Below are 26,450 nucleotides of genomic sequence, written 5' to 3'. Positions count from 1 at the left end.
CAGCAAGGGAATCAGGTCAACTGGACTTAATTATAATTCTTGGAAGAAAGTTCACATCTGGTTTCATTTCTTAACCAAGACTTTCACATTTTTTTAAAGTATGTTGCTAAAATTTTGTAATTGACCTTGACTACAACAATTCTGGGAGCTAAAGCAAAAGGTTTCAAATGTGGGACTTTCATGGTGTTTCTCTCATTCAAAGCATGGGTTTGCGGGCACTTTGTGTATAAAGGTTGAAAATCCACATGGATGTAACATTTGCATGTCACCTAACGCACCTGCATGTTTATGATCATGTTTGTACCACTGGGCCTAGTTTTTCTGACTCACTCAGTCTGTTTGATCTGTACCCACTAAGGGTGTTCAAACATCGGAATGAGAAGTTTAAATGTTACTGTATCATGGTCTTTATCAAAGGACTGCATTCAGGTATCTTTGATTTGTGACAATACTTGATGTAAGTTGTCAGAATGACAATAAAATCTATCTATCTATCAGGCATCAAGGCAAAGGATGCCAACAGACTAAAGAAACTGACCAGAAAGGGTTTGTTGTAGGCTCGAAACTCACCTCTCTGCAGGAGGTAGCTGAAGACAGAATGTTGGCAAAGTTGCTGACAATCATGGACAATGTCTTCCATCTACTGCATGAAACATTGGACAACCTGAGGAACCGCTTGAGCCACAGACTCCTCCAGCCTCGCTGTCTAAAAGAATGCTACAGAAAATTGGTCCTTCCCAGTGCCATAAGACTCTATTATATAGACTCAGTTATATATTTATAATATGTTATATATTTACTACTATAGGTAGTAAATATTTTCATATTTACTAATGTGCTTTTATAGTATTATATTTATTTGTGTTCTTTACCTGGCTGACATATTAATTTCCCTCTGGGATCAATAAAGTAAATCTATCTATCTATCTATCTATCTATCTATCTATCTATCTATCTATCTATCTATCTATCTATCTGTATGTCTGAATGACTGACTGACTGACTTTACGTACTTAATTACTTATAAACTATTTGCACAATGAATTTGATTAATCAACAATGTTGAAACTAAATTGGAATGATATAATATTTATAAAAACGTGTTTATAAAAAAGAAAAAACAATCCTGGAACTGTTATCCCTTAAACCTCGAATGTTAGTAATGTCGGGCTCGGCGAGTTTTCCTGCGGACCTTGAATGCACCACTGGGTAGCGTGGCGAGGGCGGGCCCGCGTGACGTCGTGCCGTGTGACGTCGTGCCGAAGCTCTCGCTGTTTATTGTCCCTTCCTTGAGCAGCGGCTGAGAAAAAACAGGCTAACAGGCTGTCAGCTACCTTCCTCGCACGGTTCACGGTCGGTTTCACGAAGGCGCACGGGTCGAGACAGCTGCCTGCACACACCAGGGGCCATGGCGTACGCGTACCTCTTCAAATACATCATCATCGGAGACACGGGTGAGCCGCAGCGGCGAAGCGCCAGATACGCTGGCAGTTAGCTCGGAGCTAGCTGCTAGCCGCGAGCCTAGCGGTGTATTTCCGCAGTGTTGGATAGTCCAATGACGTGGTTAAAAGCCGAGAGGCGAGGGGTGGGATGACAGCTCCAATTATTTCCCCTTAACGTACACGAACGATACACAAAACACACCGGCGAGCGCCATAAAGCCACTTGCAGACATTGCCTGTGTTGCTCCGGGGCAGCAGGTGTTGACACCGACAGGTTTGTGTCGGGCCTTTTGTCCGTTCGAGGGTGGGGGAGCTAATGCTATCACAGCCCCTGTAGCATTAGCTGCTGTTGCATATACTCAGCAGAAGAAGAAAAAAAAAAGTCGTCACGACTTCGTACAACCGCGAACCAAGACAATATGTAACCCCGTTTCTTTCTCTCGTGTCTACATTTATATCACACGAAACCCAGGCAACAGTAGCTTAGCTTCTTGGCAGAGGAGGCCAAAAGCTAAAGCCTCTAATATTCCATGAAATGGCGTAGAGCAGCTCTTAAGTTCTCATCACGTTTCAGCTCACGATCTGCACAGGGTAGTGTGATTTTTCTCGCTCACAACATGGAATAATTTACATCCATTAACCATCCAGCTTTGAGGGAAGCCCCCCCTGTGAATAAGTGGGTAGTACGGTCATCTGTTTACTGTCAGCTGGCTGCAGCGATGGGGGGCCTGCCCAGGTTTGTGTGGGTTGAGGCAGCAGGTGGATTTATCCTGTTCCTGAATGACAAGTCATTAACGTCAACTTTAAAACATTAACTCCATTCTTTGTGAGTTAGGATCATTTACATCGAACTGCGTTAAGCAACGAAGACTACGAGTGATGGTTCCCAGGAGGAAAACTCGTCTATGCATTTTAAACGGGTATCCTGCATTCAGGTGAAAATGGTGGAGTGTAAACTCCTTCAGTGCCTCGAAGTTGGTTTGTAATTCAGGTCAGACCATTAGATGTGCTCTGTAGCAGGCTGCATGTTTACCAGCCATTGCAGAACAGGTTTGCGTTTCTCCTGCTCTTGTTTATATCTTCAGGCGGGTGCTGAGGAGAACCACAGCCAAGGTCCCAGCTTGATTACATGTACGTGGATGCTAGAAATACTTTCTGTGCAGCACCTCCATAGCAGCACGCTTTTCCTTGAAACTGAATTCAGAGAGCACAAATTACCCTGGAGATATCAAGTTTCGTCTTCGGTGCAACCAAAAACATCTTGTATTGCAGAAAAGATAATGTGAAATAGCTTTGTGCACTGTATTATAGCTATAATAGTGTTATTACATGTTTTGAGGGGATTCGGCGTAAGCTGCATTTTCGAATTGTCATTTTGTATGCCGGTTAAATAAGTTTCTTTTTCCTTGCCCGGTTTGTTCAAGGCGAGAAGTTGCTATGTAGCTACCAGTAAAACCTGAACTGATAGTTTCTGTAGCCGTAGAACCAGTAAACGGAAAGAACAGACAGAAATCTGTCAGTGTACCAAGTTCTAACCTTTGTGTCCCATGTTTTGTTAAGTCTGTTTGAAACAAATTACTCTGTCATATTGATCCAGGAGACACGTAAACAAAACACGATGGAAAGACTATTTCACACTAAAAACATCGCATTTGTGTAAGTCCTCCACAATTGAACAAATTACAGAATAGAAACTTTGCTGTCATGTAGGTGTAATCTCATGTGATCTTGTGAGCCGAGACGTGTTCAGCTTCCTGTTCCCATGTGAGAGGAATCAAGTAATAGAGCAACAGCCTGCAAAATAGTGACTGATTGCTCACTAGATAAACAGGCAGGTTTTGGAAGGGCATGGCAGGCAGGCGTCATACTGTGGCCACACACCGATGGCTCACTTCGGTCAAATAAATCCCCCAAGGGATTAGTAAAGTTATTATTATTATTGTTATTATTGAAATTAAGCAATCGTATTCAACAAAGAGAAAAAAATCCTTTATTGTCTGCTCAGTCTTAGTAATTCAGTTTATGGCACTCCAGTGATTCAGGTTGATTTATGTTGATTTGAGTTCTATTCCCTGACGTGTTTGTTATTGGTATTAGAATACTGAACAAGCAGTCAGACAGGTTCTGTGAAACCTGGGACTAGTCCTCTAATTAGATGAGACCGGAATTAGTTTTTTTCAAATGCAACCTGGATTAAGTAAAAAAAAATTTATTGTTATTTACAAGGTGGCTTATTACAGTTAGAATTGACTCTTTCGATGTTAAAAAGGGAGATAATTTTGCAGAACCTTGACACAAATTCTGTCAACACTAACATTGTGTTGATTAAAAAAAGATGTGCGCTTTAAAATAGAAAAGCATTAAAATATTAGGTCACATATGTTGTCTTCTTTGCAGTCCCATGGGGACATGATGGGGCGTCCCACATAAAAAAAAAAAAAAAGTCTCCACTGTGATGACTGGATGGTGTGACCCCCGGTTAATAGAAACAGAAAGAAAAGGAGCCGCTAAATTGACACTGTGTTGTTTAAATAGCCTCAAACCACATTGTGCTTGGGGTGTTTGCAGAACTGTCAGTGTTTATATGTTTTTTTTGGAAATATAACAAAGTTGGATCATTGTTTTTGCTTGTTTTCTTCATAATAATACATTCCGTGAGGTCCTTATCTTGCCCTCCTGTGGATCAATTTGCTAATTTTCCACAGCCGTCTGCTTTTCATTATCTATGGCTCCTTAAGGAGTACAGGAGTTTGACTTGGGTGTGCCTGTTTGTATCCTCGTGCCATGTTGAGTTAAAGCAAATAACCGTATAGCCGCAAGTGAAACGACTCAAACCGAGCCGTTTGGGTCTTCACGGTGGTCCGCTCTGACATCTGGGGCTTCTTTTTTTTTTGTAAGAAGTGACTGTAGGGTTGTTGGTGTCCCCCTCCCCTCCCCTCTCCTACCCAGCAGGCCACAGTCTAACCCTCACCTGCACAGCACCATGTGGGAGACCCACTGGCTGTGGTGGGTGTCGCTGGTTCGGCAGCACAACAAGAGCTGCTGGAGAACAAATTGGACTCATCGTGTGGGCCTACTGTTAATTACTGTGTCCCCTTTCAGGAACGGAAGAAGAACAATCAGTTGATCAGTTATGAAACTTAATAAGCTTCCTAACCCAGTAAATGGGCTGCTTTTTTTTATTTTTTTTTATTTTGGCTTGGGTACATAATGTTTTATACCAAACAAAATGTGTGAGTGCTGGTGAAGAGGCTTTGCTCATTGATACAAGCCACGGAGCACAACGACTATTGATTGACCTGTTCTGTTTAATTGAGAAAAATGAAGGTTGGACTTTCTCTGCGGCCAATGCTCTCCAGACCGGCTGTCCGCAGAGCTGCCTGGCAGAAAGGCAAACTCGGTTTGACTCCGAAGAGAAAATTATAGCCTCCGTTAAAGTTCCGAAAAAACCTCCAAAATAGTCTGTTCTACTGAGCAGTGGCTGTAGGTCTGCACGTTTCCAGAGACTTCTCGCTTCTCATACCGCTTTGGCCTCCTTCTGAAGATTATGAGCTGCGTCGTGACACATCCGAACAGTTTAATCTCATTTAGTGAGAGATGTCAAGTGTGTGTTGATTTCCTTTTTTTTTCTTTCTCTCTCCCCCGTTCAGTACTTGTGGAGTAATGCTGGTAAACATCCATACTCCCGCTTCAATAAGCTCTATTTGGTCAGTGACATTTTTCAAGCGGATCCTGGTTAAGCTGCCCTCTGCTGTGTGTTATATCTTCCCTGACAAGTGTTTCACAACAGGGGCCCTCGGGAGCTCACAGTTCTGTGGTGGAATTGTGTTGGAAGTGGTCTTTTTTTTTTTCTTTTTCTTTTTTTTTTTAAGACGGTGCTATGTCAAATAAATCGGCAACTCCAATCTGCAGAACGTGAGTGTTGTTGGTACGTGAGGCTCAGCAGTCACGTGAGTGGTCTCTAACATGCTAGTCCATAAACCAGGCTACATTCTGATCAATGTGTTTGTGATTGTGTCACGGTGCATCTGAACCAGACGAATGGTCTGCGCGTCTTCTTCGTGTATAAATGTATGTGATCTTAAACTCGGGTTTTCTTTCAGAGAGAAAAGCTTTGAAATACCTCAGAAATGACTTCAACTGGACTATTGGTTTCAGCGCAGCGGTTTCAGATCTGTCCTTAAACTTGAATTCTGCTCCTCGGTAGTAATTGTGCGAGGAAAAGCTCACTTGGACAAACCTTCCTGTCAGAGTCCTGAGCTAGGATTTCTTGCTATATATGCTGACTAAGCAGAGATTCAGGTTACAGCGCCTCATTGGCATGCAGAGCATTTGAAAGCATGAAATCTACAAACCGTGGAGTTATTAGAAATATCTCTTAAAACACTAAATTGCCGCCTCTCTCTGTTACTGGTAAAGGTTCGATCGTTTGTCGGTTGTCCCAGTATTTTAGTGGCGAGTCAACAAATTGATGGCTTGCCTGGAAAGTTAGCCCAGCTGCCCCAAGTCTTACTAATTGTGTTGATGTTATGTCACACATTAGTCACATTATGTCCAGTACTTTAGTTTCTAACTGTCTTTCTGCAGCCTCTGTTGTTTTGATTCACAGTTGTGGGGAAAAACCTCATTCCGACAGTAAAGATCAGTGAAAAGCAGCAGTTAGATCTGCAGATTAGTCCTCATGGTGGGACACCTTGGACAGGGCTCTGTGGCGAAGGCCCCGTTGCTATGACAACAGCTAAGGTCAGTCTTCAGAAGGGAAATCACATTTCACAGGTTTCCTTCCACATTTAATGAGCAGAGCCCTGGTGTGTATTCCACTTTGTCTTGTTTGTCCTCTCCCTGTTGTTGAACTGCAGTCCGTTCCTGCCTTGTGTGACGCTTTCAACTCGCGAGAGTTGCGCCGTAAAACTTGATTGCATGTAGAATGTTTGCTGTTGTCGAGCCGCCACAGTTAATAGAGCAGAGGGAGGCTCGGTGTTTTCCAGCGCTGCTTATCATGACTGCACATCAGTTTAGTCTGGCTGGTGTTTGCTTTGACAGAACAGAACTTAATTATTGCACCTGTCAATGACAGTCAACTTGTTCCTTCGGTCGACTGGCTGCTCAGTACGGCTGCTCCCATTCGGTGTTCCACTGAGGAGTTATTACCACAGCGAGAAGCTGGAGGACAGGACTCTCACAGGAAGCTGTACCACAGTTCATCGTCGCTGTGATTGTAGCTGCTTGCTCCATTTGAAGGCACTGCAGGCTTTGATTATGGCCCGCTGGAGACCGTTTGCTGCGTTAGAACAATCTGTTAATTGCTGTCTGGTTAAATTATCCAATTAAGGAATAAGTGTTTATATTTTGGCTGCTGGCTTTCGGAGTCTCGTAGATGATGATGTCGCACTTCAGGGTCGGTTTACCGCCAAGGCAAGTGCAGTGGAGGCGACAATGACATGACTGTTGCCTTTATATGGCTTTCCTCCCCGAGATCTCTCCATCCCTCGTCGTCGCCGTCGTCACACCAGTCCCTGCCTAGCAACGCACTGCCTGGCAATGGTGAGCCTTGGAAACCACGGAGGCAGAAGACCATGTTCCTCTCTGTCACCTCCTCGAGTCCCCGTCGATTCTCCCTACCTCCTTTGCATCTTAATTTGTCCACCTCCTCATTCTCGGCATTGATTATTCTCTTATTCATGTGCATATGTAAATACAGTCGACAGCGAACGCTTATCTTATCTAAAACTACAATGTGCATGTATCTACAAAGCTTTTTGATCTCCTGGAGATCGCTGATGTCTCACAACCTTTTCGGGCCGTAGTAGTGAAGATGGTTCACATTTTACCGTTCGGACAAGCAGGGTTTACTGCTGAATGGTAACAGGCCACTGGTGGAACTGCAGGGGGGGGGGGGGGGCAAGAGTTTGTAAAATGGTCTGATTTAAGATAAGTTTGAAAAAATGGCATTTAACCAGCTTTCTTGAATCATTTCAACTGGATGGCAGCGCCATGACTCCTGTATTTGATATTATATATATGTAAGCATAAGACATTGTCTTAGCTTCATTACTCTGTGCAGTATGCATTATTAGCATTATCATTTATGGTTTGAAATTTTATGTCCAAATCCTTTTTTTTTTTCATGCTCTTATTTTGCTCCAGTTGTTTAATGTTGTTTCTTCTTTTTTCCGCAGGTGTTGGAAAGTCATGTCTATTACTACAGTTCACAGACAAGAGGTTTCAGCCTGTTCATGACCTCACCATCGGTAAGAGTTATTATACAAACATTAGTATTTAACTTTGAAAAGGGACACGCCTCTTGTTGGGAAGTTGTCTAAAGGCCTGCTCCCTTTTTGAAGCCGTACGTACAAGAAGAAAACTCGGCAGTGACGTCGGCCTGCTGCCGGAAAAAAAAGTCTTTTTCTGCAGGACTGTTCGTATTCCGATACGAAGCTGTCGAACTCGCAGGCCACGCCCCCTCACAGCGGCCACACGGCTGTGAAGCAGTGTATTCACTTTTCAACCGCAGTTTATTTCTCGCCTCCAGTGCTTTCAGAAAAGACATTTCTCTGAACTGCTTCAGCAATAACAGAAAGTTTTTGTCCGGCCTGCGATGCAGGTCTGGTTTTAACTTACAGGAGCTGGCAGCTTTTTTTTCGTGATGCGTTCAGGTGCATCACGTAAGCCTGCACACCGACATTTTAACGACCCCGCACTGCCGAACTTTCTTCCTCTTCTTCTCATGGAGGATGAATCGGCCTTCAGACACTTCAATAAGATTTGGAGCTGACTGGCTAAAAGGTGGGAACATGTACCAGTGGTGGATCGCCCACATGTTGGCAATAAATGACTGCGATCATGAAGCTTTATTGCGGTGGGAGATAAAGAATATGTCAGATAAGCAAAGTTGAGCTCACTATTGGCCTGCTGACATTCAGCAAGATTAAATCTGACTCGACTGAGCGCAGCACTGCGTCCCCTGATAAAACCACGTGTCTTAACGTAAAATGACCCTCGTTACTGTTGATCCATTTATTAATTATGGCCGTTTTTGTTACAAGAAGAGAGGTGCACGGATTAAAAGGCGTTACTAGGTGAGCATCTCATCTGTGTGATGTACAGCATGATTCATAAAGCATCTGACTCAGACCACCACACGTCAATATTGTCATCAGTCATAGCAGCTTTTTGTTGTCGTGGTCTTGTGACCAAAAACAACCTGCGATAAAATCCTGACTATGACAGATATCTGGGCTCGTCGTAGCTGCTTACATCACTTCAACGACCATAACATTAAATGCTAACATAAAATGCTAGTACATGCTAACAAGTACTTCAAGCTCCTGTTGCCAGATTGGCATCCCAAGTATCTCTCTTTCTGAGCCACGATCGCACACATTTCCTCCTCCTCCTCCATTGTTTGGCGGATTTCTCTCCAAACACATAAATGTCACAGTGGATGGGCTCCGTTCATGTTTGTTTGTTTCTTGCACAATAACATCGGCTCAAGTCCTTGTAGGCTGCGATCCAGCGCCAGTCTGAGAAGAGGGTGCATCACTCTCGTAATTTGTGTTGTGAAATGAATCAACTTTGTGTGAGCCTGTTTACACACTAGGAATCTGTTATTGGATCATTTACGTGATCATGTCAACAGTATAATGAGAAATTCTCTATCTAATAACGGCAGTTATCTGATTCTGAGAAATTAGGTTTATACATGTAGATTTCTCTCTGGTGTTTTTGAACATTCCAGATGATCTGTTTTACTTTGATCTTTTACATTTACACTGCTTCAAAAAAGAATGTAGACAATGGAGGTGGGTAAAGAAAAGTCCGAGAGGATGTGGAAGCGGCCTTGGGACCTGAGGTTTGCTGGTTTGATTCCCACAGCACCACTAATAACAAATGTTATTTTAAAGTGTTTTTAATGTGATAAAATATTAAACATCATCTGAACACACTAAGGCTGTTGAATTGACAATCATCTAATTGGAGCTTCTCTTGTGTTTGTGCAGGTGTGGAGTTCGGAGCGCGGATGATCACTATAGATGGCAAACAGATCAAATTGCAGATCTGGGATACGGTAAATATATCTCCTGGAGTTTCACATTGTCGGTCACGATTGTGTAACACAACGAAATGCGTTTAACCTTGTACTCGTCTCTGAACTCTAAAGCATTAATGTCCAATAGTCAAAATCTTTTTTTTTTTTTTTTCAGGTAGAGGGTTTGTTTTTTCTTAAAAGATATGGAAATTTGATTAATTCTGAAAACTCTTCAGGTTTTTTTTAAAATAATAATTCAGAAGACATTATTGGTAAAGTATTACAAGTCCTAATAAACGTGACGTGTTGCATTTAAAGCCCACATAAAAGTAGCTTTTTTTTTGTTAGTTGAACTAAAAACGAGTGTCATGGAAATCATAAATGAATAAATATATTTTTTTACAGTTAGAAATGTGCTGACTGCACTTGTTTCTCATATTCACAGCAGTGCTAGAAAGACTGGACTGATTACTTATTGGTTGAACACGAAAACCAGTGTCGTATCTGTGTTTAATAAAGTGAAGTGAAGGGTGGGGGGGGTCTTCTGTGTCAAATCCAAAAACCTGCATTTAGTGGTTCCAGACTGATGGTAAGTGTGAAGGTGGTTGATTATGTCACTGTGGTGGACCGGAGAAGAGCCTCGTGGCCCCGGCGTGGATATAGAGGAATAGATGGTGGATGATTAAGAGACGGGAGGACGGGCAAAAACAAAAGTCCACCAGTAAAAGTGTCTAGAAAAACACAAGAGGGGATGACCAGATTAGCCTTGAATAACAGAAAACAGTCTTAATCACACCAGTTAACACAAGAAAAAAAACAAAAACTATAGTGTTTGAAGCCTCAAGTCATTGTTACCCTTTTGCTGTACCTCTGGAGTATATCTCAATTCTATTGCAGTAGTATTTCATCTGTTTGAAGTGTTCACTACTACAACCCTCACTGTAAAAGTCCCTGTGATAATATATACCCCCATGCTGGGCCTCCCTTTCCACTCTGGCTTCTTTTTTATTAAGCTCTGTCTTCCTTGGAGAAAGCTGTTATGGTGAACTCCACCTCTTAATCATAGAGAGAGTGTTTATTAAGTGTTTCAGGACCACGTGTTACTCTTTGGACTAAAGATGCAGCGTGTTTTTTGTCAGACTACACGCAGCATGTCTTCACATGCATTTCTGAAGTTGACCAGCAGGTGGAAGTAGAGCTCCATTGAAGAAACTGTCAATTTCTAATAAGGAAGATGGAAGGAAAAGCTCTCCAACATGTTAGCTCTGGTTCTCAAATCCTGGACGTCTCCATGTTTCTGTCGCTCCGGATTGCGACTGGTTTTTACCGGGTCCATCAGGAGTGTAATAATCCACGTTCAAGTGGCAACCAGGACCCCTGTGTGTGTTTGTGTGGGTGTGGATGTGGGTGTGTGTGTGGGACAGCGGCTGTCAAGAGTCCATTTCTGGATTTTCAATTCACCGACACCTTAGTGTGTGTGTGTGTGTGTGTGTGTGTGTGTGTGTGTGTGTGTGTGTGTGTGTGTGTGTGTGTGTGTGTGTGTGTGTGTGTGTGTGTGTGTGTGTGTGTGTGTGTGTGTGTGTGTGTGTGTGTGTGTGTGTGTGTGTGTGTGTGTGTGTGTGTGAGATATCACACAAGCCTGTTGGGCAGATGGCAGACAGACACAGCGTTCCCTCTCTTTCACCCTTATTTATCATTTATTCACTAATAGCATTACTGGCAGCTGACTGCTCCCTGAATAAGTGACTGACTGTGCGAGTGACCAGCTAACCTGTTGTCTTGTGCCGCTGACGGAGCGTCTGAACAGCTCCGGAGGTGGTTACCTTCACCTGGTGACTGACGAGTCGTGCGCTGGTGACCGGCCTCCCGGGTGACCAACTGGCATCCCGCTCCTTTTTGAGTTGCCGAGTGATTCACAGATTGACTCTGTTCTCGTCTGCCTGTCTGTCTGCCTGTCTGGGTTTTTTCAGATGAGGTCAGCGCAGTGCCGGGCTCGCAGCTGCTTAGGATAGAGTGCCGTTTTGTTTTCGACTCGGGGCCCAGAAGAACACAGACAACATTGTTACTGTATGTTGGACGGAGACAGCGGGTGAATAGACGAGGCATGGAAGAGGGGGTGGCAAGAACGCTGGATGGTGAGAGCAGTGGCGGAAAGAGAGGAGGCCCAGGGATTCATAAAGAATGGAAAGATGCAGTAAAGCTGAGACAATGAGGGGGGTGGGGGGAATAACAGAAGGGGGTGGGTGAATAAGCAAGGTGACCTGGTGTTGGAGCTAGGCTGTCAGGTATGACATCAATGCTGCAAGTCTAATCCATATTGTGAGACTCCGCAGCAAATACGAGCCGTTCTGTTGGTCACAAGCGGTGGAAGCGGGAGGTGAGGCACACAAGTGACGAGAAAGGAAAGAATTGTGATGGATAGATGGAGAACAAACTCCATTGTATCCCGTTACAAGCCGCGCTCTGTCCTTTCCCCCTTGCCAGCTGATGAAAAACCCAGAGCTGGAATCTATCAGAGAATGAGGACCCTCTAAATGTCTAAACTGTGCAGAAACTAAGCACGACTAGTAGAGAGTGTGTTGTGGAACCAAACAAGCAGGCTTTCTAAAGCGTTAGACTTTGGCTGCAGCAGGGTTAGAAAGCCAAAAGGGAAAAAAAAAAAAAAAAGGTCTTGACGGTGTCTGTGGACATTTCAATTATTCAGGTTTCCATTTCTGTTTATTAATATATGTATGTTTCTTCAGGCTGGTCAGGAGTCGTTCCGGTCCATCACCAGGTCTTACTACAGAGGAGCAGCCGGAGCACTGCTAGTCTATGACATCACAAGGTAACACGGCCAATCACAAGCAACTCACGCTGCATGCAGGAAGGTTCAGGACGCCGAGCGAGAGAGAGGGAGGAGAGAGGAGAGAGAGAGAGAGGGAGGAGAGAGGAGAGAGAGCGCACAGAGTACAGGAGAGTTACTCATAGTGTTTGTGACATCCGGAGAGTGGGAGCATCTCAATGCAACTAAGACGGTCTTTAAAAAAAAGACTGCGGCAGCTTCCTGAAGTGGAACCGGGAGCTGGTTCCACGAGAAAGGAGCCTAAAATTGGCTTTAATGTGCCGATTTCTCTATAAATGTAAGGTGTGGGATCGCTAGAGTCAATAAATCTAAAGGACATGAACGTGAAATACGTTTTTAATTATGTTTCAGGCAGCACGCTGTTGTGCTTCCAAGAAAAAGTCAGAATGACAGTATTTGGGGACTATTAAATGTAATGTTTTTCGATAACTGAATGTGGTTGATTAAATCTAGATTAAATGCAAAATATTCCCAAACGTGGAGGAAAGACAGCCGTCTATGAGTCTACACGGGAAGGTTACAACGTCTCAGAAATCCATTGTTGTTGTTTTTTTTTGTTTTGTTCCGTCCCTACTGAACTTCCAGCAGATGATTTCAAGGTAATCTGTCTTCACGAACCCTGTCGGCAGCCTCCACATGTGCTCAGCACTATTGGCCAGAGAAACTTGTATCGATGGCCAGATTGACAGGAAATTTGTTATTGATCTACCTGATCCCCAGAGGAGGACTTCCCCCCCCCCCCCCCAATTATTTGTTGACCTTCTGACCTTGTCCCATTACTTCAGAACATCCACCTCACTGTGGTGTGAATAAATACACAAATTGTGTTGGGCCTTTACAAAATAGCAACCTTCTTCTGGGATGAGTTGTGTGGGAAACACTTCTTTACACAGCTGGCCCTCTTTCTTTTTTTTTTTAAATACACATGGAGATCTCTGTGTTTTCTGATGCTGCATGCGTTTCAGAACACAAGAGTGAAAACTCCTCGACAAACAACTTGAAGCAACACAAACAAACGGGTTTTGATTATGCTCTGGCAAAACCTCTGTGCTACCAGCTGGATACACATCCAACATTTTAACAACACTATCAAACTCTGCACTCCCTAATAAGATTGTGGCATTGACTGAATCTGGTTTGCAGTTGTTTTATAGTTTATGGTTTGCGACAGCTGCTTGATTTTTTTTTTTTTTTCCCCCCCTTGTTGCTTGATTCAGCGTCACGTCCGATACTAGTGCCAGTTCTCATCAACCGCTATAGACGGAGGAAAGGTGTCTTGTTAAAGTGGCCGTGAATATTGCGGGAAGTAAATGACACACCTGTCAGTCGCGTGACGAGGGGCTGAGAAGAATGTGTGAAATCCACGCGCGCAACAGATGTTTTCACCGCGACACCCGAGGTGCATCACAGCGCCGAGACTGAAAGCGTCGATCTGTCCGTTTCCCAACAGAAGGGACACCTTCAACCACTTGACGACCTGGTTAGAGGACGCCCGCCAACATTCCAACTCCAATATGGTCATCATGCTTATTGGCAACAAGAGGTATGATCCTGTTTTCTCTCTCTCTCTCTCTCTCTCTCTCTCTCTTTTACGGGTACATACTGTCCTACATAATGCTGGACCGTCAACAATGTGTGGCAGTGGTGTTTAAGAATGTTGTGCTGTATAACAATGGCTTATTTAACTTTTGGCCAAGCGGGCTTTGATGCGTTTACAGCTGAACCGCCTCCAAGGTTTTTTTTTGGCACTAATGTTCCAATGTAGCCAAAGAAAAGACTTTCACACTAATCCAAGTCAAATCTGCAAATTGGATTTGGGTCGGTAAGAGGAAGTGACTTCTTATTTCTTCGACGCGGCCCGCTCTATCTGGAGGTTATATAATGTCCCGGTGTGTAAAGATAAAGTTGTGACAGGCGCAGAGCACCGACTGCTCTCTGGTAAACACGTCAAGCTGAAATGAGGAAGTTCACTTCTGCAACACACTTCAGCTGCTTATTGACAAAATTGCTTGCTCACAATGTTCTTGAGCTTACGTAACAGCATTGCATTAGATTTTTTTTTTTTTTTTAAATGCTGGTGTTGATGCAATTATAAACACTTTGGAACTGTGTTGTTTATTTTTTACAGCGACTAATGTTTCCATGAAACCTTGGAATATTTGCCAACATACCAAAATGCAGATGATAAACTATGTCCATTGTGATAAAATGGACAAATGTTACAGCTGAGTTGTTTTGGGGTTTTTTTTTTGTCTCCCCATGTTGATGACCTGCATTGTATGTCTCTTTAAGTGACCTGGAGTCGAGGAGAGAGGTGAAGAAAGAGGAAGGGGAAGCGTTCGCCAGAGAACACGGCCTCATATTCATGGAGACCTCCGCCAAGACTGCCTCTAATGTGGAGGAGGTAATCATACACTGTCATGCACATGCAGACGCGGACGTCTTCGTACGGAGCTGTAACAGCAGCCTCCCAGCCTTGACGGCGGCGGCGCCTCGCTCACGTGTCCTCAAACTCTGAGATATGTCATCGGCTTCACCCCCGTAGATATATTTTTGTCGCGTTGCATATGTGCGGTTAGAGAAGGGGAAAAAAATAGCAATTTCGGTGTCGGTGGTCATTTTTTCAAAACTCGATCCCCGTTCAAGTGATGGGCAGTAAAGGACGGCATCCTCGCACTCTAAACAAGCCGATTAAATATAAACCCGCTATTCCTTCGCCGTATTAGCGCGGGCTAACCTTGTCATTCCGAGCATGTTGGCCGTGCCAGTTATAGCATCGGCAGCCTGACTGCGCTTTTCAGCACGACTCCAACCCAGCCTGCCTCTCATGCATAAACATCCAGTCAGGTCTCAAAGATAAGGTGTTTGAAAACCCCCCCAAGGCCCCGTCAGGCTCTCCGTATGGAAAAAAAAAATGCCAAGTTCACCGAGTGATATAAAGATTTGTGGCCAATTTCCACAAGTTGTGCCTCTGCAGTCAAAACTGTAAAAGGTTTTACTCTTCTAGTTTTTATTCCCTGTCAAAGTGAACTGCTGGATTCAGGTTTGAATAAGCTGTTTAACAACCCAACCTCATTTTCAAAAGCCTATAAAGAATTCATGGACCTCATGCTGTTTGCAGTGAGGATGCATTAATCAAGGACATTTCAATCTCCTTTGGCTGATTTTTAGATCCCACAACACTGCTTATTTTGGTTAGTATTGTATTTATTAATTTACATTGACCTCTTCAATACATTCTCTTTCCTTTGAAACCTGTTTAAATGTGCAGGCCAGTATTCACCATTAAGTTTGCATCCAATGGAAATAACCCTTTAAATCTCAAGCCAGTGTTGATCAGACGCTCCTTAAATCCTCAAACTAAAGAAAGAAGTACAGATGTCAGTCTTTTTCTTGGAGGGTGTGCAACTAATTGTGTAGTAACACAAAGACTGATTAACGAGTGAATTGTTTTGGAGTGCCTGTGCAGTTTCTTCTTGCTGTAGTGTCTTTTTTTCCTCCCCATTCTTTGCTGCTTATGACGGACCCTTTATAATCCTAGTAATTTGTCGTAGATGTCTAACAGGCGGATGGTGTGATCACTTTCTTGAACGATTTGTTTGTAATCTGGGTTTGGCCTTGATTCTGAAGTGTGCATGTTCATCCTGTGTCTGCATGCATCATTCTGGCTACGAACCCGCAGTCAGTGTGGTAATTTGTGCGTCTGGAAGCAGGCGTGGACGGCTGGTTGCTGGTATAAGCTTCAGCCCTCCGGAAGCTACTTTAGAATGAATGGAGGGACGAAAAAGTCAGAAAGCCTCGTTTTATCGATCCTCTCGGGAATATTTTTCTTCACACGTCTTCATAGTTGACCTTAACTCCACATAGCCGGTGGCAGTGAAGCTTCTGGAGCCACAGCGGTCTGCTTGGAAGAGGGCGTCGGGCCTGTAGACCTCCACATTCATCTGGCCTCTTTGACCTCCAGGCTACCGCTGCCATAAATGGTGCTTCTCGTTAGAATTCTAGGTTTATCTGAGAGATTCTGAAAGTATTTTCCGTTTGCTTCAGTATTTCCCTCAACATTTAGGAACCTCTGAAATGATCCCCCGGTCACATCTCTCGGTCAGTGCAGCACAATATGAGTTCAGTCCACACAGTTTTGACGAATGATGCAAAGCAAATTGAGTTTTTCCTGTCTGAATGCAGGCAAAATTGCCCCCTCTGAACATATCCCCCCCCCCCTCCCGGTTGACCTGTAGCACTACGGACCACCGCGCTCCATCTTAACCTTGCCAGCTCCACATTAGCGTCATGAAGCCCAGTGAGCGCTGCTCCGCCTCCTCGCGACGACACACCCCTGGTGTTGTTGTGCGTAATGAATGCATGGCGCCGTCCTGCGGGACCCCTTTCTCACTTATCCAATCACATAAATAATCCCATCCTACACTGCACAGCGTGCCAGCTAGGGGCAGCGCCGCCTGGGCGCGTGCGTGGGGTTTTGTGTTGTTGTTTTTTTGCGCGTGTGCGCGCGCAGTGCGTGTGTTTACATTGATTTTTCTAGCCTCTCTTGCCTGGCCTATATCATACAAACACACACACCCACACTACTGTGGAGGAGAGCTCTCTCTGGGGTTAAGATGAGGGGGGAGGGGTGTGTGTGTGTGCGTGCATGTGTGTGTGTGTGTGTGTGTGTGTGTGTGTGTGTGTGTGTGTGTGTGTGTGTGTGTGTGTGTGTGTGTGTGTGTGTGTGTGTGTGTGTGTGTGTGTGTGTGTGTGTGTGTGTGTGTGTGTGTGTGTGTGTGTGTGTGTGTGTGTGTGTGTGTGTGTGTGTGGTATGATTAATTTGTCTCATTAGTGTCCTCTGAATCCTCCTGATACCGCGCCTCTCCTCCCTTCCCTTCATCTCTCCTCGCTCCATCCCTCCTCATCCCTCGGCGTCCATCATTTGCTCTTTACCTCTCCTCCTTCACCTCCCCCCCTTCCACTCACCATCCTTTTCTTCCTCCCCCACTCCTCCGACGTGCCTTCCACCCCCTTCTCCTCTGTGTCTTCCTGCCCTCCTCCATTCACCCCCCCCCTCCACCCCTCCACCTCCCTCAGTCCCTTCCTCCCATCATCTCCCTCCGTCTCCCTCGCAGTATATCAACCAGTTATAGTTCATACATATTCATAACCTCCACCCCGCCTCCCCTCAGCGACATCAAGCGTCCAATCAGCACGCGGGGTTTGTCGTCAGGGTCTGTGGGTGGACACCGGGGCTGATGGGATGGTCCTCGGAGACAGATAGGGAGAGATTCCTGTAAGCATCTTTTCATCGTCTCATCGCCTCTCCTTTCTTCCTCTTCACATCCCTCTTTCATTGAGGTCCGATCTTCAACATCCACTCACATCTGTCATTTTTTCCACCTTTTTTTTTTTAAACTCCCTCCCAGATTTTTGTCGTGCACTCTTTGACGTAACTTTAAATGATCTGATATATATTCGATGTCCTTCAATTGCAATTGTTACCCTTAAACCACTTGTCTCCTCTTTCCATCTGCTTTTCTCCATTCCTCTTTTTCCTTTTATGCCCTAATATGCTCGTTTTATTATTCTTTTTTTATTTTTTTTTGGTCTTTTAACGTTCCATTGTCCTCTTATCTTCTGATCTGCACATATTTGAACTTCCATTAGCTGAAGTTGAGAACAGGAAGTGTAAGATGTGATGGAACAAGGGGTGCAGTGATGCGGTGAGGGAAAGAGGACAGGAGTGAACAGGACAGAGCACACTAGAGAGCACCCAGCAGCTCCCAAGTCTATTTCTGACAGGGTGTCAGATAGAAGTTCAGGACATATTTTCAGTTCCTCAAACACTTTCTCATGGCCTGACAGAGGTTTTTCTTTTTGTTTCGGGTTTTATTAATATACTTTTTTGCACTCTTTGTGAGTGAAATGAGTCTGTGCTGTTACTTTGTTCCTTTATGGACAGGAGTGTCTGTGATCAGTGCTGATTTGAGATCTTTAAATGTACCGGGTGTAGCTTTAGTTTAAACCCTGGAGACACACACACACACACACACACACACACACAACACACACACGCCCACACACACACACGCCCTAAGAGACTATTCCTAGAGACAAACGCACGAATAGCATAGTCCTAGACCAGCCGCTCAGGGAGCTCCAGTCCCATTTCATTCAATCATCTCTGATCACTGCTCTGCTGTCGGAAAGCCTTGAGTATTTGTGTGTAGAGTGACGGGACAAACACGTGTTGTGTATCGTCTGGTTGTGCGTCAGGCTCTGATCTTATGGCTAATCAGCTCAAAAGAGCAACTGCCTCTTCTTATGGCGTCTTCAGTCGTCTCTACTCCGCTTCTGCGGGCCCTGGAAGAAGCTTTGAGAGTATTCCCCGCGGAATTATACCTTCTTAAAGTAATCTTAAAACTCCACAGAACAGCTTTCAGAGGATCCTCCAATTACTTAGGGATCCCCACACTTTGTTTTTATATAAATAATTCAAATGCGAATAAGCTACGAACAACAACAATGCGGTGATCTCGCGTGTTGCTGGCTTGGGCTTTAATTCACAAACTCCAAGTACATTTGTGACGCCGCCTTCACTCTGGATTCTTCTCACCATTCAAACTCAACTTCATGAAACCACCAATGCATTTTCTTCCATCTTACTTGTGTTTTTCGCATCCATTTTTAAGCACATGGGCAAGAAAATGTATTGCATCAAATTATTATTAAAAAAAAAAAAAAAAAAGCTTTTGCCTTTATTTGTGCCCAATGTTGTCGTCTTGTATGAAGTAGAGCCTGGTGTCGTCGTCAGGCCTTGACTTTTGTACCAAACAGGCTTCAGATCCACACACTTTGTCTCGTGACGTCCAAGTTTGGTTGTTTAGTCTCCAGGCTGTGTTTTTCTACCAGCATGACATGTGGATGCATAGTTCTTGTGCAGCCAGCCCCTTTATGAATGCGGAATGGATGAGATTGTCATTTTTATATGAGCAAATGAACGCACACTTTCTGTCGCCGCCGCACGGAAGCTTCAAAAGCCGGAGTGGTAGTTTCACGGTGCGATGGCGAGCTTGTTACCATCTTGTAAGCTTTTCTAGTCTTGACAGGAATCTTGAGCGAGACGGCGAAAGTCAGACGTCTGCATGTCGAGAAGTTTGCCTGAGCCCCTGAAGTTCACGTCGAATCTGTTTTGCATTCCCCAATGATGGGAAGTCGTCGTCTTTTATTTTCGACAAGAGCGGCTTCGTTCATGGGAGTGAACATCCAAATATAAATTAAATCTCCTCCTCTCTCTCTCCCTCTCTCTCTCTCTGTCTGTCTCGCTTCCTGTCTCCGTCTCAGGCGTTCATCAACACAGCCAAGGAGATCTATGAGAAGATTCAGGAGGGAGTGTTTGATATCAACAACGAGGTGAGATGCACTGCTCATCTGTTTTTTTGTTTTTTTGTTTTTTTTTTCCCCTCCTCCCCCAAACCTCTATATTCTGCTTGGTTTTTTTTCCGCTTTCTTCCTCTCCTCTGGTCTTTGTTCTTCTCTTTCCCTCCCCTAGTTTTTCCTCAGTGTGGTTTTCCAGCAGTGTGTGTGGTTTTCCACGCTCCCTCCAGCCTCAAAAAGAGGAGGGAGGGGAGGGGGGGGGGGGGGGGGGGGGGGTCCTCCTCTCTTCTTCCTTTGACTCCAGCCAAGCAAAACTCCCTGCGTTCCTCCTCTCCTCTGCTCTATTTTCCACTCGTGCTCTCTCTCTCTCTCTTTATCTGTCTCACTCTCTCGGCATCTTGCCAGCTCATAAATTCCTCACATCCCACAGGGTCTCAGTCATTCAGCAAGAAAACAAACACTCAGCCAGCCAGTCAGCCTGTAAGCTGCCTATCCAGCCAGGAAGTTTGTGAACCAGCCGGCCAGATTGTTGTCGTCTTAGCGAAACGGCCAAGCCGCCAGGAAAGTGGAGGCTCCCGGGCCGATTCGGCACAGGCCGAGAGTCGGCGGGGGCTTTTTAACTCGCCGCACCGATGTGATCCAGGAACACGGTTGACGTGGGATCATTGCTCGACGTGTCCACGGGTGTAGGGTTGCTGTCCCCCTGGTTTCTGCGGGACGTGTCGGGAGTAGCGCACTCCCACCTATTCAGTGGAAGCGCCGACAGAGTTCACTTTTGTTCAGGTTTGACTTTTGAGGACGTGCCCGGCGAGCGAGGAAAACGTCTCGGCGCTAAGGTTGATTCGTCCTGTCAGTTTCATTGAACACGGGCCGACATCAACCTGATATTTAGCCCTCGTTTCTATCTCGCTTCACTTCATTCATTCAGACTGACACTCTGGTCATGTCAGTTGCTTTCTTGTCAGAGAGGGGGGGGAGGAGTTTGATTCATTAGTTTGTTTGCTCCCACTAAGCTGCAGATCTGTCATGAGGCGCTGAGTACAGTCCACGCAGAAACTACTATAGCAAAGATGTCATGTTGATCAATGGAAAGAGGTCCAGGTTGTGTTAACAGTCGTAATGCACACGTCTGGTCAGGGAGAGAGAGAGAGAGAGAGAGAGAGAAAGAGGAAGAGGAAGAGAGGATTCAGTTGGAGATGCAATCGTGCAGCATTCCACACACTTTAAGTGGTGTTGTTACACAATGGGTGCTCTACAACCTGGGATTCTTGTCATTATTTGTCATAAGCTGAGGGCTCTCGGTTGCTTATACAAAGTCAGAGGGCGTCACAGCACTGGCATGAATTCTTCAGCTGCGCGGGCTCACAAAGTCCCGCTGTAATAAAACGCCTCCTCGTGCCCATCACGTCCCGCGTTCGCTCAAATGAGACTCGAGACCAGGCTGGGAACTGACCTTGTTTCGTATTTCCTCAGTCGCTCGGCTGCAGCAACCCCGGCGAGCGTGACACACCTCGGAGGTTGTTGTTCCTGCACGTGTGCACGCCCACACTGATGTTATCCATCACTGGTTGGAAAGTTTATCTGAACTCGATTAGCTGGTTAACAAGTTAAAACAGCTTCGACCTTTGATACGTTCCCCAAGAGTTGATCCCAGACAGACAGAGGACCGTCAACATTCACATTCACACTCCCGGGCAGCTCTACAGTTACTGATTAACCGTCAACGTGCGTTTGTTATGAGGGAGAAAAGTCACGTGCGCACAAGAGGAACAGCAAACTAGCTGGGCTTGAACTGAGGCTGTTCTCACAGTGGTGATGATGCTTCACCTCTTCCCAAAACAAGAGAGACACTCTGATACGTTTCACATCGCAAGCGTCAGCGTCTGCAGCAAGAACTGAACCGTGGTAAATAGTTTCCTGGGGCTGCCGCCACCACACCTGTGGTCCACCACTCTCCCTGTGACGCGACTGCCGTTTAACACCGGAGCTTTTGCGTCGCGCCTTTAATCTAATACTTCTTTCATTCTCGGCACATAATCCTGTTTTTATTTGATGGAAGGTGGAAAACCTGCAGCGTGAAGGCCCTGCTGTCTGCCGTCCCGTCATCCAGATGGCCGTCTCCTCTGCCTGTTGAGCACAAAATATGCTTCCCTGCCCCGCGCAGTCACATGACGTGAATCACGTTACAGTCCCCTCTCTCACACACACACACACCATCCAGGCCTGTGAGCGCCGGCAAACGTGTGAGAACACTTCTGTGTGCGCTGCCGGTAGGCCCCGCCGCAGCTTATAAACAAGAGTCCGCTGGTCTGCTCCACATCTGTTTCGCAGCACATCGAGGCCCCGCAGCCGGCGAGCCGACGAGCTGAGGCGCTGGGCAGGCGGGGCTGCAGAGAGCGCCAGGACGCCAGTGTTTTTGTTATTAGTAACAGTAAGACGGAGCGAAAGGCAGGCCGGCCGGCCAAACCACATCAGCTGACTGGCTGCGAGAACGAGCGAGGGAAGCCCCACCAGAAATGTTGGCAGCCACTATGAGAAAGCACTCGCACACACACACACACACACACACACACACACACACACACACACACACACACACACACATGGCCTTAGCTCAATAAATGTGATTTAAAGGCATACAGTGTTTCCCAGAGGCACTACGGCTACCGAGTGTAGGAGGGGGAGTTGCTCTGAGAGGCAGCGAGATAAATATATACAGAAGGAGAGAGCGAGCGAGGCTAGAAGTGTGCTGCGGCCGCGGAGAGCGAGATGATGAAACGCAGAGAGGGAGAGTGAGCACTACAGCGCCGAGCGAGGGAGTCAGCCAGATGAAAGTGTCTCCCCACCACCCACCTGCCTCCCTCTCCCGCTCCCATTCTCTCTTTTATACGGGCCTTTCTGGTTGTTGTTTTTTTTTTTTTCCTCCTGGTGTCCTTGAGTGCTGCTGCCGTTTCCTTTGCCTTTGTGCAGAGCAGCAGCACCTGTTGCTTGGTCTGTGATGTGATCTAATAGGAACCCCTGCAGGCAGTGTGCAGTGTTAATCTCACCATGAAAGCAATAACACACACAGTCACTCTTGAGCCTCTTTTATTGAGTTCCAGTTCATAATTAGACATTTTTTTGGCCCGGGCCATAATTAAATTTCATCACTTGTCGTGGTTAATACGCTCTTGGTTCTACTTTTGTTGAGATGACGGACAATAACAGGAGAAGGTAACGGGCAGTACGAGGAAACTTGATACAGACGCTTTGTTTCGGCACCGTGACCACAGGACATCCTGCATTAATGTGAAAATATAAGAAGCAGGAATGGTCATATGGAATGAGACATATTGAAAAGCATCATTTCTGGTCTGTTTATGATAGATGTTCCATGATTCAGTGAAATATTATCCAAAGTCGACAAGAATTTAAAGCTGAGATTTGCTTCCAGAGCTCATATAAACACACACGCGACCTTCTTTACTTTCTCGCTCAGCAGCGACTCCGTTCCTTCGCCTCCAAACTGTCTGGATTCTCCTAGTTAGGGCCTTGGCATTCATGTGAAAAGGTTTTTGTTTTTTTCTTATGGTAACTTTCCAAAACAAAAAGACACATTGATTTAGCCAGATTCGGTTCATCGCTCAGCCTAACAAGTAAGTGTTTGGATTAACGGAGTAAGTCCACAAAGACAACCTGACAACTCTCCACAAAGGCGCCCTGTCCCACAATCAAACATGGCCGCCACGCCCGCGTCCGGTGTTTCCACTTCATCACGTTTGTCTTTTCTCTCTCTCTCTGTGTCCTCCACGCAGGCTAACGGCATTAAGATTGGACCCCAGCACCCCACCACCAACTCCACACTCTCCAGTAGCCAGGGAAGCCACCAGGCTGGAGGCGGCTGCTGCTGAAGCCCCACAACACCACTCCTCCTCTTCCTCCGACCCAGACCCCTGCTCCTCCTGCTCCTCCTCTCCTCCTGCTCCTCCTCTCCTCCTCTCCTCCTCCTCCTCCGACCCTCCTTTGCGTTTCTACAAACTGTCCAGGCTCACTAACAGTTTAACCTCTGTCTCCCTCCATCTCCCACTCCTTCCCTTCATCCATTAATCCCTGTGTTCTTATCCCACTCCGTTTCATCTCTCCTGACTCTCTTGACCATCCTCGAGGGTCTCGGAGCTGTGCCCCCTCCCCCCTCCACACCCCCCCCCATAAGTCATTCTGACTTCCTACAGTCTTAGGGCAGAGTCAACTTCACCTGTTTATTTAGCAACGTAACCCGGACAATTTGTATTTCACGTCATTTGTTTGTTTCTTCTTTTTTTTTTTGTTGTTGTTGGGTGAACAGATTTTAAGCTTTTCTTTTTTGTAAAAAAAAAACAAAAAAAAACAAAACCCCCAAAACATCTCCTTCTGTCTACATGTGGATGTTGTTGGATGTTTCAACACCTCAGAATCACACGCAACTATTTTTGGGCGATGGTGAGTTGACTTTGTCTGGATAGAGACGGGACCCCGGGGGGGGGGGGGGGTTTAGGAGTTTGGCGCTCTTAACAGCTGACAGTACGGACCAGGCGCCATGTTGTGTCTATACACACACATCTGTGCATGTTTTTTAACGGCAACGTCGATGGCGGGGAACGTGTTTCTACTTGCTGAGTCAGTTTTCATGCTGTGCCTGTGTGTATAGGGACGACGCAAGTGTGTGCGAGGCCCTCCACTCATTCTGTATTATCTGTCCATAAACAAAAACATGCAAATCATGTCATTTTATGGTTCTTTCTTCCCCCCTCTTTTTTTTTTTTTTCTCATCCCGCTGTTTTGATTCCTTTTTAGTCTTTGTGCCCATTTTTGTCTTGCAGACGATCTGTATTTAATGAACACTACAAAAAAAAAATGGCTGTGGCTTCAAGAGTGTCTTTAATTCGCCTGGGGAGAGAATAAAAGACCAAACTGTCGAGTGTGAAGAACCACGGGAAAGGAAAGCAGGAAAGCAGGGAACGTGAAGGGATGTTGAGAGCAGTGGGTGCCATTATGAAGTAAAAAGAAAAATAGATTGGAAATTGACTTTTTTCCTCTTTTTTTTTTTGTTAAACTGTATTTATCAGGCTTATTTCTGTATATATGGCTCTTTAGGTTACTGTAGCTTTCTTGGCTGTTTAGGGTGAAGCTTGACACGTTGGTGTGGGAAGTTACTACACCAGGGGCTTTATTTAAAAAAAATTAAATGACGACAAAACAAAAAAAAAGATCAGTTTGGACCCTGGAATGGCTTTTTAGCATTTTAAACACTTTCAGCCCAGAGGCAGCGCTCTGCCCTCCTACGTCAGGGCCGCTGGTGCCCTTTCTTTTAAATGACAAGTCGTGAGTGATAACGGGCTGTTAGCAGGGCCGTACAGAGAGGCATTGAAAGTCCCTGGTGGAGAACAGACTCCAACTGGAAATGTCACAGCGCCTCCCTTCTAAACAAGTTGAGATTCCCGCCATGAATTAGCTGGCAGATATGTAATGTATACTGTTTAGAAGCTTGCTCCGTCGACTGCTGCAATGGCTTTTTTTTTTTTTTTTTTCCTTTTTGCTTCCATTTTACTGTTATGATTATATTGTACTGCTTCAGTTACTCATCGTCCTCCCCCCCACCCCCCCCCTCCTCAGACTATGTGGTAACAATGGCTCTGTAATGACTCTTAATGCCAAAATATTGTGTTTACCTGTGTTTTGTCAAAGAAAAAGGACACCAGACAAACGGGGACAAACGTCACCGTGAAGCCCCCCCCCCCCCCTTTTAACGTGAGCGGAGACCAGCTGTCTGCCTTAACTCCACCTCCCTGGGAGATTTGGACAGCTGCTAAAATGAATGACCTTTTACCTGCAGGAAGGCGTTTTACCACTAACTAGATAGTCGGCCGTGCATTAGCTGTGCATCGCTGCACACTTTAAAGTCTTTGAGGGGTCAAATAAATAAGAAGAATAAAAGGCCTAGTTTGACGTTTGTGTCTCAATTCGGGCATTTGAATTGAATCTGAACCCGTGATATTTTCTATCCATCCCCTTCTTGCGCGCACACACACAACCCCCCCATCCCCCCATCCCCCCCCTGCCTGCATACAGTGTATGTATGCGTACATATATTCCTGCCTATCTAACCCCTAGCTGTGTTTTCTCTCCAGGCTAAACTGTATAACTGTTTTGGGTTTCACATCCGCGTGAGTGAATCTGTTTCCCTCTTATTTTCTTTTTTTTTTCTTTTTTTAACTCCTAGATATATTCAGACAGTTATTAATCTTATTCTGATGATGGTTATTCTTTGTAAAACGACATGGTGCGTGTGCGTGCGTGTGTATGTATGTATGTGTGTGTGTGTGTGTGTGTGTGTGTGTGTGTGTGTGTGTGTGTGTGTGTGTGTGTGTATGGACCCAGAGGGGCTACAGGGGGCAGGATCACGCCAAACCTGATGCATCTATCTACCTACCTACCTATCTATGGATTGATCTATCTATCTTTATCAATGTGGCCCTCCTCTCTTGCTCTCCCCTCCTCTTCCTCCCTCTCCTCCTCCTCCTCCTCCCCCCTCCCCCCCTCAACGTTATTTGCTGTGTTTGTTCTTTGGAAAAAATAAAACCTAAAAAAAAGAAAAAATGAAAATGCTATCACAATAAACTATAATAAAACATTCTAAACTCTAAACATGTCATTTTGATGGTTGTGTGGAGATGGAGAAGAAATACAGTGTTTGAAAAGGAAAAAAAAAAAAAGGCTTGCGGTCCTGTTTTTGTTTCCTCCCCACGCCGGTGAC

At 45.3% G+C, this 26,450-nt stretch overlaps 1 protein-coding gene across 1 annotated transcript; it reads left to right on the top strand.

Moving 5' to 3' along the window:
• The first annotated feature begins 1,302 nt into the window (after positions 1–1,302).
• Positions 1,303–26,450, top strand: rab2a (RAB2A, member RAS oncogene family). The gene is made up of 8 exons (XM_080503698.1): positions 1,303–1,454; positions 7,622–7,693; positions 9,443–9,510; positions 12,216–12,298; positions 13,767–13,859; positions 14,609–14,720; positions 19,646–19,714; positions 23,473–26,450. The coding sequence occupies exons 1-8, from the start codon at positions 1,409–1,411 to the stop codon at positions 23,566–23,568; spliced, it is 639 nt and encodes a 212-aa protein (XP_080359824.1). The 5' UTR covers positions 1,303–1,408; the 3' UTR covers positions 23,569–26,450.

This window comes from Blennius ocellaris (genome assembly GCF_963422515.1).
Source record: "Blennius ocellaris genome assembly, chromosome: 10".
Classification (NCBI taxonomy): Eukaryota; Metazoa; Chordata; class Actinopteri; order Blenniiformes; family Blenniidae; genus Blennius; species Blennius ocellaris.
Note: the sequence above shows the minus strand (reverse complement) of the source record. Positions and strands in the feature narration are given on the sequence as shown.